The 19539-nt window shown below is 45.2% G+C and overlaps 2 protein-coding genes across 2 annotated transcripts; one reads left to right on the top strand and one right to left on the bottom strand.

Moving 5' to 3' along the window:
* Positions 1–6622: 6622 nt before the first annotated feature.
* LOC119442105 (uncharacterized) lies at positions 6623–9367 on the bottom strand. The gene is made up of 5 exons (XM_049661432.1): positions 9184–9367; positions 8691–8864; positions 7956–8051; positions 7391–7677; positions 6623–7104 (listed from the first exon to the last, which is right to left on the bottom strand). Exons 1-5 carry the CDS (start codon positions 9365–9367, stop codon positions 6745–6747), a joined length of 1101 nt encoding a protein of 366 aa, XP_049517389.1. The 3' UTR covers positions 6623–6744.
* A 751-nt stretch (positions 9368–10118) lies between these two features.
* On the top strand, positions 10119–11864 carry LOC125943071 (uncharacterized). Its single transcript, XM_049661424.1, has 3 exons — positions 10119–10186; positions 10251–11521; positions 11790–11864. The coding sequence occupies exons 2-3, from the start codon at positions 10259–10261 to the stop codon at positions 11862–11864; spliced, it is 1338 nt and encodes a 445-aa protein (XP_049517381.1). The 5' UTR covers positions 10119–10186; positions 10251–10258.
* The last annotated feature ends 7675 nt before the right edge of the window (positions 11865–19539 follow it).

Here is a 19539-nt window from a genome sequence, read left to right as displayed (position 1 = left end):
AAATGCAACACGCTATCGCAAACGCAAAACGCCTATTCTAAAAACTCTTCACACCTGCATGCCCCAACGCTAACACCCGCAAAGCTCTTTGGGGCCACAAACTTTAGGGGCCCTATTCTAAAACTTTATTAGCCATCAACATGGTTTGCTTTTAAGAGTAACCGATTTTCAAAGCATTACCACTGTTATCAATTTGTTGTTCTTTTTGCGCCATCGCGGCTTTTACCACTTCGAGCGAGTTAGTTCGGGACGTGCTCGTCGCCGAAAACTACTGCGCGCTTCTTCCACTAGTGTGCTAGTTTGCGCAGTAATCTTTTAAAGCTCCGCTTATACCGATTCAGACAGTGAGTGGCATCTGTTGCCTGTCCCTTTTCGTAACGCATGTTCTTGACGTGCTAGAGACCTAAGATGGCGGCCAGGTTGATGGAAATTGACACTATATAGGTATTGTGTGTCCCAGCTAATCCGGTCCAAGTCAATTGAAAAACAAAAACAAGAAAACCAGATAGAACGATGCGACAAATAACGCGAGATATCGCAGCGCGAAAGACTTGTTTTAGCTCATCAAAAAAGAAGCCGTGAGCACGTGGTCGTCGCAGATCGCTGGACAGCTGAACTTCTACGCCGTAGCCAGAGATAACGTGAGAGATCGATGACGCTGAACATTATTTTGTGTTCACGACCGCTAAAAAGCAGAGTTCGTAGTTCATATTACTGTAAATAACTAAAAATAATAACTTCGTACTGTCTGTCATGAAATAAAAGCACTCATTTTGCCCTCTGCAGCAATTCGCTGGAACTTAAGAGCTTCCGGGGCCAACCGAAAAGTGTTCTGTGCAAGCGTAATGTCGCTTTTGTTGATGTAAAGGGCCGACCATCACTGCGGCTCGGAGATTTTGTTACGACGGGTTGTGCAAAAAAAAAAAAAAAGATTGGCGTAGTCGAATGTGAAAATGTACGCACAAATAAAATTGCAAATAAAAATGGCTATATTTGGCTACGAAACATTTTGCACTTTTTTTCTGTTTAGCTACATTTGGGCTACAACTTCTCTAGCTTTTGGCTACGCCGCCTCGTCGGACGTGGCAACACTGTCGTAGACGTCGACCCGGCCAAGCATAAGCAATTCATGGGGTTCATGAATTCCTGTTCAAAGCAGAGACACAAAGAATTCATGAATAAACAGTCCATCGTTTACTTCAAACCACACTTTGACAATCTTTGTCAAAAGAAATTGAAGGACACTTTGTAAATTCCAAAGTGTGTTCGGCTAAAGGCTGTGCCCATTCCACCGAGATTGTCATGCACAAAAAAAAAAAGCCATGGCATAGTGTCACCGACCCCGTGAACGAGGCACAGACGCCGGACCAAATTCCAAAGCCGACTTATCAGCTTCTGAAAATAATCCCGCGAAAGCAAGGACAATTCAGAGTGGGCCCTCTGGTGCGCCAGCGAACGCCGGTTGCTGTCCAAAGACCGAGTCAGAGCCCAGAGTTGTCAAAACACAACAAAATATATTCTTCACACAAGGCAGTTGCACACACACGTGCACACTTAGGCTAGACACAACACAATACAAATCAGATGGGTATTAACAAACACAAGAAAATAATTAACGACAAGCACTAAGAGTCCAACACGTAAAGCACAAAAAAAAAGGGACCCTAAGTGTCCAATCGTATTCACCGTGCTGGTTGGTCTTGGAGTCAGACTATCTCGGCGTAGCTCGGGCAAATCTCGAAGAAGGAACTTCTTCCGGAAATGCAGACGCTCGATGAACTCGTCTACTAGCTTGCCGGGGAATCCCCTTCTTCCGCAGACGCTCGGTCTTCACGTTACATCACTTCACCGGTGCGGACTGAACTCACGAACTCCCTGAATTCCACTGCACGATTCTCGCACGGCGGTTATATAGCTTCCACAGGCGTTCTCGAACCTTCCTATCGGAGACGTGATCTCGTAGCATGGCCAAAGCCTGGGAGGGGGGGGGGGGGGGGGGGGTGATGATGACTCATGCTGTTGGTGCGCGCTCACGCTGTAGTTATCTCTCTCGACTCGCCGGGTGGGAATGTGTCTCGGCGCGCGCGTGTGCTCTCTCTCTCTCTCCCTCTATATCGGCGCCAACGCGCTTGTTTTCTACCTTGAGACAACTTATACGTGACGTACCAGTGGTGATGAGCACACGCTCTAGGCCGCGTTATCGCTATCTCGTGAAACGCAAGTGACTCAGACCGACTCGTCTGGCTGAGAAGCAGCCGAATATCATCGATAGCGTTGTGCGCGCCTCAGGTATCCGCTTGCGCGACGCAAGCGCCGGCGCTGCCCTCTCTTGCTCACTTCGCTGCTTACTCGCACTAGAGTGTACTAGACAATGGTCGAGTGGGCCGAACGGCGCTCTGCCGCTGAGGCGCCGCGTGTGGAAAAATAGTGCGAGGGCGCTGCGAGTGAACTGGAAGTGAACGTTGGGTGCATAACATTCACAAAAGAGACAAAGGCGCCCCAAAAAGATTCTGGAACCATATAAAAGCACTCGGAGCTCCAACTAGAAACTCGCAAACGGCTATAAGGGATGAAGACGGTAACATCTATGAAGGCGATGATGCGCTGCGGTACATCACAGACGTTATCAGGCATAACTTCGGTACGAGAAAAAGCGTAGTTCAGACAACAGATCCAGCAACAACAGAGAGGCCTGAGAGATCAAAATTCAGCATAGAAAGCTTTTATTGGAAAAAGGCAGCAGAAAATGTCCCTAACAACACGGCAGCAGGACCCGATGAAATCCCAATACAGCTAATCAAAAACCTCGGTCCAAAAAGCAAGGCACTGCTGACTAATGCCATAGAGCAAGTGATTAGAACAAAGAATATTCCCGTTGGATGGCGTGAAAGCAAGATGAATCTTATCTACAAAGGCAAAGGAGATAAGGATAAGACGAGCTCGTACAGGCCAGTTACAGTAACGTCGGTGATATATAGAATAGCAATGCAAGCCATAAAATTAGAACTGTCGAAGTGGGTGGAAGGAAACGGTGTATTGGGGGAACTACAGAATGGGTTCAGGCCAGGCAGACGCTTAGAAGACAATATGTTTGTACTAACTCAGTGCATAGAGATTTCAGTAGCTCAGAAAAGACCTTTATGGATAGCATTTCTAGATATTAAAGGAGCTTATGACAACGTAGACAGGGAATTGTTGTGGGATATTCTTCAATACGAAGGCATAGATGACGATTTCGTGGAGCTGCTGAGGGAGATATATCGAGACAACCAAGTACAAGTGGCATGGGAAGGCCGAAAAGGAAATGAAATGGTGGGAATTCACCAAGGATTGAAGCAAGGATGCCCTCTGTCACCATTGTTGTTCACGCTTTACGTCAAGGGCATAGAAAGACGACTGGAAAACAGCGAATTAGGTTTTGATTTATCCTACATGCGTAATGGACAAATGGTGCAACAGAAGATCCCTGGACTGATGTACGCAGACGACATTGTGCTACTAGCGGACAATAAAAAAGATTTACAGATACTTGCGAATATCTGTGGGAACGCAGCGACAAATCTAGGCCTTAAGTTTAGCACAGAGAAATCAGGGATTATGATCTTTAATGAGCACACGAGTAACTTCGTGGTGTCAATTCAACAGCAAGTAATACCCATAGTGAAGCAATATAAGTACCTCGGCGTACACATAAACGAAGGAAAGAATTACTCAAGCAACCACCAAGATAATCTGAAAATAAAGGGGAAGCGGAATGCAGCATTAATGAAACACAGAGCACTGTGGGGCCACAATAAGTATGAGGTGGTGCGTGGAATCTGGAAAGGAGTAATGGTGCCAGCGCTAACATTCGCAAATGCCATTATATGCTTAAAATCGGATATATTGGCGGGTTTGGAAGTTAACCAAAGATCAGTAGGCCGGTTGGCTTTGGGAGCACACGGTAATACGACAAATGAGGCAGTGCATGGAGACATGGGTTGGGCCTCTTTTGAAGTCAGAGAAGCACAAAGCAAAATTAGTTTTGAAGAAAGGCTCAGGAACATGGATGAAAATAAATGGGCGGCTAAAGTGCACAAGTATCTCTACATGAAAAGCGTGGACACAGAATGGAGGAAGAGGTCAAGGAAGTTGGCAACCAAGTACAGGATAATCGAAACTGTAAATAGACAACCAGGGGTCATCAGAAAGAAAGTGAGAGAAATAGAGACCGTGAATTGGATGCAAAGAATGGAAACGAAAAGGACAATGGAGATTTACAAGAATGAGAAGAAAGAAATTAGAAGGGAAAATCTGTACGATAACACAAAGGGCAGTGCCTTGCTATTTGAGGCTCGAGCCGGTTGCCTAAGGACGAAAACATATCGGAACAAATATTCGGAATTAGATGAGACATGTGTATGCTGCAGTAAAGATCCAGAGACCACTCAGCACATCCTAATGGAATGCGACGGGATCCACCCAGCGAGAACCGTAGGTAACGTGCAACTCCCAGAAGCGCTTGGGTTTAAAGTGGAAGGAAACATAAACAGATCAGCCGTAGAGATCAGCAAGAGACGATTAGAGTACTGGTGGAAAAAAAGTAGGGAAAAGATGGATGCGACCTGATCTCTTAAAATCATAGGCAGCGGTACAAGGTAAATTTTTGAAAAAGAAAAATAATGATAGGTATACAAAAATGCAAGATAAAGAACATGTATAGTATACCTGATTAAATCAAGCAGGCTAGGTGACTATTTGTCGCCGCCCCGTTTCAAAGGGGATGCCAATAGATCATCATCAATCATCATCATCATCATTGGGGCGGAGACGCGCTCCGCGGCATATTCAACGTACTTTCGCTGCGGGCGCCGAGGCCGATTGAGCATAGTGCGCTCTTCAAATAGCGCTTTATTTCAACTGAAAATTTATGTTTACACCATTTTGCCAAACATATATATTTGAAACATAGATTATACAACGCGACGTCTTCCATTTTGCTGTCGTTGTCATGCGCGTCGTCTGCTAGCGAGCGCGCGGACGCTGGCGGACGCCCAGTTTTTTTCGCAGAACCTCTGTGCAGTACATTTTTTTAATGGTTTAGTTGCTTTGGTGCGCCCATGACTCTTGATGGCCGGTGCCAAATGTAGTTTTAGCCAGGTGAACTGCTGTTTTTACCACTGTCTTCTAAAAGTAAATGGTATCTCCGCACCGTGAACGCTAAGTAAGAAAACTTTATTATTGATATCCTGTCATTTTACACGCGCTTATTGTTGGTGCATATTGATCAGGGACAATGATCGAAGAAAACAATATTAGACTGATATAAACCAGGTTTGTTAACTGCGTGGCGCGAAGAATGACCAATGTATTTCTAGGTAATTAAATCAAAGGGTACATAGATATATATATATATATGTGTGTGTGTGTGTGTGTGTGTGTGTGTGTGTGTGTGTGTGTGTGTGTGTGTGTGTGTGTGTGTGTGTGTGTGTGTGTGTGTGTGTGTGTGTGTGTGTGTGTGTGTGTGTGTGTGTGTGTGTGTGTGTGTGTGTGTGTGTGTGTGTGTGTGTGTGTGTGTGTGGTGTGTAAGGGAAAAAATAATATATCCTCTAAGTGCACTAATTGAAAAAGTGAGAACTCCCGACCGGAATAAGCGCACGTGTTTGCAGTAACAAACACGTACACTTATTAGTGAATACTGAAAATAAAATTCTCATTCGCTGCAATAATATTCATAGCAGGCAAAACCATCTGATTATATATATATATATATATATATATATATATATATATATATATGATTGTAGCGAAGAAGAGACGCTAGTGGGTTCATGCAGCGCTACTGGATCAAAACGCTAGTGGGTCGAGCGCTCTTGATCGGCAACGGCTCTCGTGCTTGAAAGCTGTTACTGCGCTGACCGTTGACGTTGCGCTACTCCTTTCGAATAAACACCTTTAGAATTGGTGGAGGTGCTGGGTGCTATATTATATATAAATGAACGGCTGCGTTCAGTTATCCGGTGCACTATCATACCGACCATAGTGAAACAAAGGAACTGCATGCCTCACATACACGCAGAGATATGTGCACATCTGTCGTGTTCGTTGAAGTATGTACCACATGGGGCACCCAGTTTTAATGGGTTGCAAACATGGTGAGGCTGTCAAAAATTCTTGTCTAAGTTAGATTTACTACAGGCTGCCCCAAAACGGGGCGTTTACATTGAATGAAAGCTAGGAACTTGTTAAGCAGGACTTATTAACACCCGTCCGTTAATTCTGTCAGGAACTGCGCCTCTGCGCAACAGTCACGACTTTCCGGCAGCAAAATCATTCGGAATAACAGTCCTCACTTGCATGCAGTCACTCACCTTTGAGATTTCAATAGTGCTGTTATGCGTTACATTCGAACGGAAATGACTATTCGGCGTCGTACAGTATATCAATGACACTTGCACACACACACACACACACATTACATTTATGCATGGTATATAGGATAAGCGTCACAAGTTTTCTTGTGAGCGACGGTCCGCTCACGATATCAACGTTGATAACGCGAGCGGACCGTCGCTCTGACCACTGACAAAGCGCGATAAGGCATTATTATTTTAAAGGCATCGCTACAAAATACCAGTCCAGGAAGGATGGCCCTGTTTCTCTGCAGCACCTGAAAGAATCAAACAAGTAATTAAACTACATTTCAAGCATTAGCTTTAAGCTCTGCCAAATGGTTACTCAAAGAAAACAATTTCACACACACTTTCAGTCCTTCTTCTCAGTGGCTGCACACCTTTCTTTTGCCCTGCGCAGCCACTCCTTTACTTGGCACACCACGTCATCTACTGTGCAGTCTTTGTGATGGCGTGTCCGCCGAGCAGCCACTAAAATAAATGGGAGCATTTTGAGCTTCAAGTCACTTTTGGTAGAGTCACTCTCTACCAAATGTAAATATGTATACTTACAGAAGAGAACCTTGCAAAGCTTCAGGTCTCTAAACCTAACCTTGCCTTTACGGCCATCCATGCTGAATTGTGACGCAGCCCTGTCACTGATCAAATAGGCCATCATTGCCTTGATGGTCATGTTGAGCGTTCTTGTTCCGTATGCTATAAGATCCAGAACCTGGAATAAATTTAGGACATGTATGTAACTCTCGGCATGCAATTTCATAGCATACTGTTGAGATGCAGGTGTGTCAGTGAAATGGGTTTATACAGATGAAAACACCAGAGATATTGAGTACATGCATTTTTGAAAGCCAACAAGATGAAAATTGTATGCACTGAAACAAGTTGAGCAAAAACCGTTCATCCAGCTGGCATACTTTTTGAAACAGGTTGTACATATACAAATATTCAGCAAAACCGAGGTGCTAGCATCTGAAACGAAATGTCCTATTGAATCGTACCAGAGCTTCACTTTTTGCTTCATTCAATGTCTCATTGAACTCCAGGACTGCCTGCACACTTTCTAATGGGCAGCGCAGCACTTGCTCAGGCGTCTTCATTGCTTCTTCTTGAGCACTAGAGGCTCTCTGGAGGGCAACTGACAACAACTGTATAATTTCGGCCTGGTTGTGCCTTAAAATATTTAGGCTGGTCATCACCCGCCGCTGAAACTCTGTAAGAGGGAAAATGGAGCATTGAATGAGTAAAGTAAGGCGGAGTATCGCTGTTAAAAAACTTACCAGCACAGCTCAAGATTGTCCCTGAGCTTTGTCGGCCACCTGAAAAGTGTTAGACAGCAATTAATGAGCAAAAACCCCAAAAGTGTGCTGCAACTGAGAGAAATGGACAAAGTGAGTTTATTACAACTGGCGTCCAAATGTTGCTGATCACAGCTCTCAGATCTTGGCAAAATAGCTGCACTGGTTGCTGTGCAACTCGTTGGTTCTGAATGAATGAAACGGATATGATCTTTTATAAGCAAGCAATAGAGAAGAAAATTCCTTGAAATTGTGAAAATATTTTTACCTTGGGATTGCTGTGATTGTGAACCCCCATTTGGCCTGACATCCTCGTTCGCAGCTTCCGTTTCTAATGGCAGAATCTGAGTCTCCTGACTAGAAGCTGCAAAAACATGTGTGGTCAGTGCAATCAAACAACACCTGGCATTCAGCTGATACACTACCTGGCACTGATGCCATCTCTGAATTTTGTTGCAGAGGCTCCATTCTGTGCTTTTTTGGAGCTCTGCAAGCTGAACAAAAGCAATGAAAGGTCACATTGAAAGCAAGAACAAACTGGTGTGCCAACAAACATTATTGAAGAAAAAGTAATTGAATTATGCACCCTCACTCAAAAGACCCCACAATACACAAAATCACAGTATACGTGCAGCCAGGATTTTTTGGTGTGTTCATCCCAACATCGCAACAAATTTCTATTAGCAAGCAGTGTAGAACAAGGTTGATTGAAGGTGTTTAAGAGATGCCTTTATCCTGCACTAGAGCTGAAGAATCCAATGAAATGACACGGTACATTTGATTGGGCTGCTAAGTGTAAGCAATGTTAATTAGGAGAAGCAGTCTGCCAACAAAACATGAGCTTAGGGTCACCATTTATAATTTACTAAGTTACACATGTTACTGCATCCTGATCTAGTACCTCGCCCCTTAGCAGTAATCTGTTTTTTACATTGCCTCTTATACACATGAGTGCCGGTAAATGTAACAACCTGACCCAGATAAAATAGGAAAGAAAATTTACGTGTCTTGTGCTGCGTAGAAAGCTGCAGGGGGGCATGTGGGAAGTCATCAGAATCCGATTCTGAGCTGTAGCGTAGAGGCTTCGCCCTCTTTCGCTTTCTGCCATCATCAGATCCCGATAAATCTGACCTGAATCGGGCCTCGTCCAATTTTGCACGTCCTTCTTCATATGTGCCTGAGGTGTAGTACATTGCCAATAGTTAATAGGCCTCATTATACACACAATTGCATGTACCATCAACATAAATTAATAGAAATGCTAACAGTAAATTACTGATCAGAACACCTGCTATACACAAGGAAGTGGCGGGTAATCGCTCTGCAGCCGATTTCTAAGCTTGCATGGAGCAGCTCCAAGTAAACATTTTAGAGTGAATTAACCCACTGGTACAAAATGCAGGTAAATTTGCAAACAGAACACAGTACAATATAAGTTCGGAATTCGCATTTGAATTTATGCTAACAGTACACATAATGGTCAGGCGAATACTCACGGAATACACCTTTCACGACCGCAGCATAGGGCTGGAAGCTGGCATCTGGCGCGGTTCCGCGTCGAACCATTCTAGTGGCCCTGTCTGATGGCACTTTTGGCCACAGACAGGTTTCACCATTCATCCACGTGCAAGGCACGACCTCAACTTCCTCCGCCGCCGTAAATTCAACAATGGCATACATCTGAAAAGACGCCACATGCGTATCTTAAAATAGAGAACCAAATTATATATTAAAAAATAATTTTTTTCAGCATTGATATAGCGCTCGACACCATCCCGGCCAGGCCACATGCACGCTAATCGTCGTCGAGGCGGATTAGCTGCAGCGCGCCTGGTTAAAATGGCAGCGCTTTGCTTAAACATTCTCAACATAAGACCCACTGAGCATATAGATGCATTTACCGTGATCTGCCCAACTTCAAAAGGACGGTGCCGACCACGCTGCTCGGAGCTCAGGCTTGAATTGTCCGCCGCGACAAGCGCCGTAAACACAAATGAATACGCCAGCAAACACAAAGAAAAAAGAAGTGCTAGCCGCTCATGATGCTGGCGATGGCACCACCGCTTGTGCAGCGCGCAGCATTATCCCTAGGTAACAAAAACGAATCTCAAAGGCTATGCTTTTGTTGGCTGCGTGCGCAGCACGTCATGTAATTACGGTAATCTCAAAGGCTATGCTTTGTGCTGTGAAATCACCGTAAGCGTTAGCAGAAGCCTGGAACTCGCCATGGTCACCTTGGTTCAGACACCGCATATTTCGAAAATCATGAAATATTTCATTCTCTAATTTTGTGTATTATTAAAATATTTTAAAAACCTATTTATATTTGCGTAGGTGCACATTGATGCGTTAAGAGCCTTGGCAAAGGATATCCAATCCAATCCAAGCTCTAGCCATCGTCACCTATCATTTTATTATCGTTTCAATGGCAGCGGAGCGGCGGTGGAGATTCAATTATCACCTTCCTTGCCTGCCGAAGTCTCCTGTTCAGCTACTAAGGTATGACAGCTACATCGATTTATTTTTTTGTATATCTGGGTATTGAAATGTGTTTTGTTCACAGGTGCCAGCATGCCTAGACTGAAGGAGAAATCGTACACGCGGAAGAGAGCGTCGCTGGAGACAAAGACAATATTTGAGGACTTTGGGTCTCCCACCGGCAGCCAGCCGTTAGCGGCTCGAGAAGTGGCCAGTCTAGAACGGTGCAGTGCTGCATGTACGGCGCACACATGCGTTGACACGTGCGGTCGTGCTGTCCCTGCGAACGTTTGTGCTTCTTGTGATGCTGGCCGCTGCACCGAGGCGACATCGGAAGTTCAGGCCGGTGGTTGTGACACGACGCGCACTAAGGACAATGTGCCTAGCTTCCCTGATGGGTCGGCTCTAAGTGGCTCTTCCGATGGGTTGGCGGTGAAGGATGGTCCACTTTACTCGCCTGTCGGAGCGGCACACGAGGACCCTGTCGGAGAGGTGCACATACAAGTCAGTGAGGGTTCTCTGGTAAGCAGGACCCCGGAGCCTACATTTGATCTAGCTACCGCGGAATCTTCATCGGTGCCCACTGATTTTGCTGAACAACTACGCAGTTGGGCCATTAAGGAAAACGTTACTCATACAGCGGTCACATCTCTGCTAAAGATACTCAAGACAAGTAGGTTTGACCCCTCATCTCTCCCAAGTGACGCTCGCACTTTGCTCTCCACGCCCAGGGGTACACAGCGTGCACCTGCTTTAACTGCAATGGCTCCTGGGCAATACTGTCACTTTGGCTTGCAGTGCTGTCTAGAAAATGCCTTGTCAGAAGCATGTTTTACGGGTAGCCGTATTACTTTGTTATTTAACATTGATGGACTGCCAATTTCCAAGAGTTCTACCATGCAGCTGTGGCCAATCCAGTGCATGATTGGTGAGCATGGCAGAGTTCCCTTTATAGTCGGCATTTTTGCTGGCCCATCAAAGCCTGTTTCAGCAAATGATTATCTGAGCCCCCTTGTCAGTGAGCTGCAACAGCTTCTTTTGCATGGAATGCTTTTTGAGCAGCGAATAATTGAGGTTTCGTCAACATGTTTTGTTTTAGATGCACCAGCGCGATCGTTCGTTTTTCGAATTAAAGGACACACTGGGTATTCCGGGTGCCCAAAGTGCACAGTAGAGGGCACATACAGTAACAGCCGACTCTGCTTTCCAACAAGATCCTCCACTTTGCGCACTGATGATTCATTCAGGCGTCAGACTGACCCTGACCATCACCTGGGCACCTCAGTTTTGACGTCGCTTCCCATAGACTGTATCACCTCTGCACCCCTCGACTACATGCACCTTTTATGTCTGGGTGTGAGAAAAAAGTTGCTTAGTGCTTGGTTAGGTGGCCGTTTAGAGGTCCGTCTCGGACCTGCAGAGCGCAGGCGGTTGTCTGATTTGAACCTTTCTTTAGCTCCGTATGTACCCAAAGAATTTTCCCGCAAACCTAGAAGTGTAGCAGAGGCTGAGCGTTGGAAGGCAACAGAATTCAGACTACTTCTTCTCTACACTGGGCCTGTAGTACTCATGCCTGTTCTGCCATCTGATCTTTATATGAACTTTCTTTCGCTGCATTGTGCAGTGTATATTCTGGCAAGTCCTAGCCTGTGCCGGCAGCATACTGATTATGCAGAGTCCCTTCTTCAGCACTTTGTAAAAACTTTTGCAAAATTGTATGAAAATGACCAGGTTTCTTACAATGTCCACTGTGCATTACATCTTGCAAATGATGTACGCAAGCATGGACCACTGGACATGTTCAGTGCATTTCCTTTCGAAAATAACATGCAGTTCCTCAAGCGGCTTCTAAAAAGCCACAAGACTCCACTTGCCCAGCTGTACAATCGATTAAAGGAACGAGAGGGAAAGGTGGCAGCAACCCTTCCATCACTGAAGACAATTAAGTTTACAAAAGAACATGCAGATGGGCCTCTCCTAGCCATCTGTGCACCACCCCAGTACAAACAGGCCACATTTGCTAGCTTTATCCTCAGTGTAGACGTTCCTGATAACTCCTGCATAATAGATGGCTCTGTCATCATTGTGGACAGTTTTGCACACTTTAAAGCTACACAGGCACCCTGCATCATTGGTCGCGAATTCACAGTGAAGGAAAACTTCTATGAAAAGCCATTTTCTTCGTGCACCATTGATGTTTCTGTGGTTTCACAGCTTTCTGATATTAAATGTTGGCCATTAAGGAATGTGCGTAAGCTTGTCAGGTTACCCTGGCATGGCAAATTTGTTACAATTCCATTGCTGCATATGTCTTAATGGCAGGTGTTTTAGTGCAGTTGAAGGGGTATGGTCAAGATGAATTCCTTCATTTCTGTTGCAGTTTAATAATGCTAATTCATAACTTCTTCTTGCTCCGTTCTTTTATTTTATTCCATGCTGCGGAATCAAATGTACAAGCAGGGTGGGCTGTTCAAAATAAAATAGCAAGAGTAATGTGGGCAGATTAATCTTTTCTTGCAGCCTCATCCCCTGCTACAGTGAGAAAATTTCATTCATATTCTTACGCGAAGGACGAGTCAGTAAGACGAGCAACTATTTACAGGTTATATTTTCAACAGCGGTTGCAGCGCTGACCGGTTAGATTCCCCGCGCGAGCCCCAGCTCGTTCTTCTTCCTCTTTTCTCGAGTGATGGCGCCTGCGCGCCTCGTTCAAACAATCAAATACCACACGCATGTAGCATAATCCCCCGGCGGCAGAAGCGACGTCCCGAAGCGTCTAAATGTCATCACTGGGGAGGGTGATACTGCTTCAGTCGTGTAACGTGCACAATATCACTGGACTGGGAAGCAGTTGGGGCGTCAGGGGCGATCTCGTAGGTGACGGGAGTCACGGCACGAAGCACTCGCTATGGGCCTGTGTAACGAGACAGCAGTTTTTCTGACAGGCCAACCTGACGTGACGGAGACCATAGAAGCACCAAAGAACCAGGCGGAAAGTTCACGTCTCGGTGTCACCGGTCGTACAAACGCCTTTGACTCTCTTGGGCGTTCAGTAGGCAGGTCACGGGCTACCATACTTATCACATTTAACAAGAAAGCCCACCTGACACCACCAACAAAATGCACAAACGGCATATTTTGAATGCCACTAAAATAGCTTTCATTTTTTTTCCAAGTACTATATATTGCTACACGCGTGTGGTATTTGATTGTTCGAACTAGGCACGTGAGCCCAGCTCGTTTTTCTTCCTCTTTTCTCGAGTGATGGCGCCCGCGCGCCTCGTTCAAACAATCAAATACCACACGTGTAGCAATATATATAGTACTTGGAAAAAAGAAAGAAAGCTTGGTTATTTTAGTGGCATTCAAAATATGCCGTTCGTGCATTTTGTTGGTGGTGTCAGGTGGGCTTTCTTGTTAAATGTGATAAGTATGGTGGCCTGTGACCGCCTACTGAACGCCCAAGAGAGTCAAAGGCGTTTGTACGACCGGTGACACGGAGACATGAACTTTCCGCATGGTAGCCTAAATTCTTGCCTTTGTACTTGTAATAGCTGTGTCATTAGCTTCCATAAAATTAGAGCGGGCGTCCCAATGCGGCAAATTACTATACATCTTACATTTAGTATAAGGGTTCCAGACAATGCATGCATTTTCTAGTTATGGCCTAACAAGTGAAGTTTAACGTCAAAGGATCTTGTTGGAAAGCAGAGGTAGTTCCTTGCAAAATGTTGTTCAAATGTACCATGTCTCGTTCAAAATTACCTGCACACAGAGATGTTATAAGGCCTTCAGACATGTTTCAGTTACCTTTTTCTGCTGCATATTGTCGCGGTACAACGCCAAGAGAAGACTCGGAGACGTTCTTCAGGAACGAGACAACCAGTTCAAGCAAAACAGATCAGAGACACGTCTTCTTCGTCGTCGGCCAAATCCCACCGACCCACTAGACGGAGTCCGTTAAATGCCCCCCATCGTCGTTGTCTTCTGCCTAGAACACACGCGTCATTTGTCCCTCCCTAGAAGAGCATCGTCCCGATGCTAGACCAGAAATGTCACTTGCGGAAGGGAGGGTCGCGCGCAGAGTCATTCGCTCACATACGGCTTCATGCGTACAACATGCACAAGTTCAGGACGGTGCGGGCGACGCCGCGTACAGTTGGGACTATCGGGGACGACCTCGTATGTTACATCACTGAGTCGCCGCAATACTCGATATGGGCCGAAGTATCGCCTTAACAGCTTCTCGGAGAGGCCTCGTTTCCGTATGGGTGTCCAAACCCACACTCGGTCGCCGACTTCATAGGTTACGGTTCTACGGTGAGCATCATAGCTTCCTGCGTCGCAGTCTTGCTGCTGGCAGATCCGTAAGCGCGCGAGCTGCCGAGCCTCTTCGGCGCGTTGCGTAAACATATCGGCGTCCGTATCAGTGTCGTCAAATTCGTGTGGAAGCATTGCATCCAACATCGTTCGTACATCCCGGCCATGAACAAGGCTGAACGGAGTCATGCGCGTCGTCTCTTGTTTCGCTGTGTTGTACGCAAACGTGATAATATGGATAGACAGAATGTAGTAGTGATCCTCAGCAGTAGTTCTACTAAATTTGAGAGGACGGCCATGCAGCCTGTTTTGCCTCAGCTGCAATTCTGTGCATGAAATCTGTGAAGAGCACGCAGGTTCTTTGGACAAGCTAGTAACGACGAGAGCTATCTTTGCGGCTACAGCTCGATGAGACATTTCTCAGCACTCTTTACATATTTTGCATGTAAGGTGACTAAAAAAGGGGGAATATGAACAATAAGGCATTCTTTTTGTTCCATAACCCACATCACTTTTTGTGTGTTTGGCACAATTTAGCTGGGACATTTGCTATAGTGCAGCCCCACTGGCTCACCTAATATGTGTGAATTCCCCTACTAGGCAGGTTTGCATGACTTCTATTCCAGAACCGGTTCTTCAACACAACAGACTGCCTTGTGATCCAGCAATGCTTCTGTAATTTAACTAACTGTATTTTGGCTTTTCTATAGTCCATGTTACTGTATTATGTTCACTTTGTCTCCTCTAGAAACTTGTTTCCTTTATTTTATCTGCATACATGTTGCATTACTTTTAAATTAAAAGTTATGTTGATGCTGTAATGAAAACATTTAATGTTTTTCAGATCTTTGAAAATGTTTTATATTTCTGGCATGTTGTACATTGTGTTGGATATTTTATATTATTCTGTCTAGGCTTGTTTATGTCTGTATTAAGTAAACCTTTATGCTTACACTAGCACTATGCATTCTGCCTACCTTTTTTTTTTTTTTTTTGTAGTTTCTGACAAATGTATTCTTGCTTGTGATGTGTTTCTTTTCTGTATTCTGAAGCTCCTTGGAGGGCTTGGCAGTAATAAGTAAAATAAATTTGATAATCACAGGACACCTCAATTAATTGTATTGTCACGCTGAAAGAGCTATTTTACATTCCGTTATTTTCGTTGCACTGTTAAAACTTCTGTTGTGCTATTGGAATTACAATTTTTTTTATTAATATATATATTTGTTCCTTGAACAGTATGCATGTGTGTGCTTTTTGGTCTTTATATATGTATATATATAAGGTGGCAATAAATGTTCACTAATTTTATTTGGAAGTTGGTGTATGTCCATTTCTTATGTTTATTTAAAGCAGAGTGGCTATAGTGGAATGCATTTAAGCACTCGACCAATGTAATTATATATATATCGGTCGGGTGCTTGAATGTATCCCGGCCACTATCATCGCTTCAATGTATATGTATATCTGGAACAGCCGTGATAGGACATCTGTCGGATGTTCCCCGGATATATATATATATATATAAGCGCATATTACATCGGTCAAGTGCTTCGATTGAAAGTGCATGTATATATATATATATATATATATATTTATATACTGAACGTCCCCTGAATATCCGTGTTGGATATCCACGTCGGATGTCCTACGGACGACCAAAGCGGTTACCTTTGGATTTCCCAGGGACGTCCCTCGGACGTACGCTGGACATTCACGGATATCCCACGGACGTCCGGAATATCCAGAATGGATGTCCGTCGGACGTCGCCCGGATATCCGTGGTTACTTGGGGTGGTGCATTCTGCTGCTTTGCTCGTGTTCCCACGGTGCGCTGAATTTCATTCAGAAGAAGCCTGCCGCGCAACTGTGTTAAATTGCCCGAACTGCCATGGTACCCATGAGGCTTCATCCAAGGATTGCCCGCGGGTGAGGAACGAGCGAGCAGTACTCAAACGTATGGTACGGGACCATTCAACACACAGAGAGGCTGCCGCTACTCTCAGGTGACGACGACATCGCCACCGAAGAGCATCACGAAGAGTAGCATCTAACGATAGAGATACACCATCTTCCGGCAAAGGGGCTACCATACCAACGCCGACTACCACAAAGACGAACACTGCGAAAACGAACACTGCGAAAACGAACACTGCGAAAACGAAAACTAGAACGCCAATGCATTTCTCCGCAAAGTTCGGGAATTAATATCTCTAAACTGGTGTCATCCCGAGAATTCGTTCCAAGTGGATCCGCCTTGCGAACTCCACGGCTACAATTTGTAACTTGCAATATGGGCCACCAAGTAATTAGTTACAAACTCAATTAGTGTTTTTTGTTAATTATTCGATTATGCATTTAAATTTCTTGAGCAAGTAATGTCCGCCTCTTCGAGTAGACCAGCGCATGAACTAGAATTGTGCTATCTAGCACAGGCAACCTTTAAGAATTTTTGAAAGTGTTCGCTGAAGCACCCTGCATATATATATATATATATATATATATATATATATATATATATTATTCGTCAATGGCCGTCCTCCGCAAACTTTTGCTCGCGGTGGTACACATCCTGCGTTGCTCAAGCAACGGTATGTCTGGTACACTTAGTCGTCTTTAAGGGCTCTTGAGTGTACCAGACATACCGTTGCTTGAGCAATGCAGGATGTGTACCACCGCGAGCAAAAGGAGGACGGAATGTCTTGTATGTCTGGTATGTCTGGTACACTTAGTCGTCTTTAAGGGCTCTTGAGAGCGTTTCTGTTCGGTCGCTGTTTTTGTGCGGTGCTCAGTGTCTTTTTTTTGGACTTTTACGGCCAGCATTGACGACGATTGACTAACAAGAGGTCGGGTGAAGATTCAGCGGACCGGGCGCCTTACAGGTACGACGTTTCTTCTTTGAGGACTTGGCTATTACCCTGCCACTACGGTGGTCGGCAGCCGAGAACGTCGCCATGAGCCTTATGCTCGTCCAAGTGCTGCAAGCCATATGAAGGATACTACAGGTCGTAATGTAAAGCCTGGGGGCTTGCAGGCGTCACAAAGCTTCATAAAACCGGCGCGTTTGGTTCTTCACAACTCGGAAACAACTTCGCCGAATTCAGGAGTAATGACTGACGGTGAACTCGAGAGCAAGAAACCTCGTCTAGAGGACAACGACGACGATAAAACATCGATTTATGATCTAAGTGATGAAGAAGATATGGGTGAGGATGAACCGTTTACTTTGGTCACGTGCAAGAAAAAACGAGCAGAAAGCATCCCAGTTTTCTTTCGCCCAACAAACGAAGGTACTGCTTTCTGGCAAGTGAGCCCCAACCGAATGTCTGCTGAAATAGTTTCCGTTGCCAAAGAAAAAGTGCAGTCCTTCAGGAAGACCAGAGATGGAAGTTTCAGTGTCAGCGTTGCTTCCTTAGCATCCGCAAAACGCCTTCTGATGCTCTCAAGTGTAGGTGGCCTAGAAGTCAAGCCCTTCATCCCCGAGTCATACACGCGAAACGTAGGGAAAGGTAAAACATGTGCCTCTGCAATATACAGACGAGCAACTCCTAGACTTCTTGAAAGATGCTGGGGTTATATCGGCAGCAGACAGATAAAGTATTACCGCCAGGAAGATGGAGCAGTGACGTCGCATCCACTTCACACGGTAATTCTGACTTTCAGAGATCGATCGACCGATTCCAGGAAGAATTTACTTAGGTTTCACCAGTCATCCAGTCGAGGTATATCTAGGACCAGCACTTCGCTGCTATAATTGCCAGCGATTTGGGCACATGGCGAAAAGCTGCCGCAGCACACGTCGATGCAAAATCTGCTCAGAAGATCATGACCACAAGGAGTGCAAGTCACTCCTTCAGCCTAAATGTGCGAACTGTGCGGGGAACCATGCTGCCTCCTACTCAGGCTGCCCACAGAACAAGGCTGCGGCACAAATGCGTCGACATGAACTCATCCATGGAAGGGAACCACGCCGCAATGAACCCTCCCCAAACCTTGAGATTGTTCATCCAGTGCAAGGCCACCAGCCTCAGCGGGCACCGAAACCACCACAGCCAACAGAGAATCAACAATATATTCATCGAGATAACCACCAAAGTGCAATCAAGAGAAAAATCAAGAGGATCACAGTCAAGCACCCCGTTTTATGCGACAATGCTGCGGATACCCAAACGACACCAGGCAGAAAGTAATACACCAGAAAGCTCCCATGTTCGCACACATCATTCTCAGCGACCTTACGTGCCTCCTGCAGAAGTAACGACAGTTAACAGCGACCATACTACCGTATCGGTGATGCAGCTGATTTTGCCGTTGCTTTTCGCACCTCTTAAGGCAATCCTATCTGCTCTGCCGGAAGCAAACAACCTACCAGAAGTGAAAGCCTTGTTGCCTCTGGAAGCACTATTGTGTCAACAATCCGGACCAACCCTGCGGCAAGCAGTACATGAATAACCGCTACAAAAATGTCTCCATATTTCAGTGGAATGCCAACTGTCTTCGAAGGAAGTGTGCTGACTTTCGAAAACTACTTGTGCAATACAACTTTCCGATACTTTGCATTCAAGAGGCGGGAATCAGTGACGATTTTCGCCTCTCGAATTATGTGATATACAAGTCGTCTCGTCATTGTGCTGTTAGCAGAGTGCTCCTGTGCGTCAGAAAGGACTTGCCATCTTATCAAATTCACTCAAGTGATTCAGACTTTCCGGAATTCGTCGCATGTAAAGTATCCTTTGGTAAGCTGTGCATAACAGTGATTAATCTATATCTACAACCTTCAGGCCGTATCTCAGTGGAAACGCTAGTGGATATCTTCAAAATAGCTCACTCTAATCTTTTATATGTGGAGACTTCAATGCACACAACATATATGGGGCAGTAATCGCTGTGATGCACGTGGTAACGCTATTGAGTGCGCCATAAACAAATGCAACTTCACTGTTTTAAACGATGGATTGCCAACATTTCTTCGTGGATATAATTATTCAAGCTGCATAGATGTTACCCTGTGTTCCCAAGATCTAGTGAATGGTGTGGGATGGACAACAGATGTG

The sequence above is a fragment of the Dermacentor silvarum genome, chromosome 1 (genome assembly GCF_013339745.2).
Source record: "Dermacentor silvarum isolate Dsil-2018 chromosome 1, BIME_Dsil_1.4, whole genome shotgun sequence".
In the NCBI taxonomy this organism is placed as follows: Eukaryota; Metazoa; Arthropoda; class Arachnida; order Ixodida; family Ixodidae; genus Dermacentor; species Dermacentor silvarum.
The sequence above is the reverse complement of the archived record's forward strand: the minus strand, read 5'-3'. Positions and strand labels throughout refer to the sequence as shown.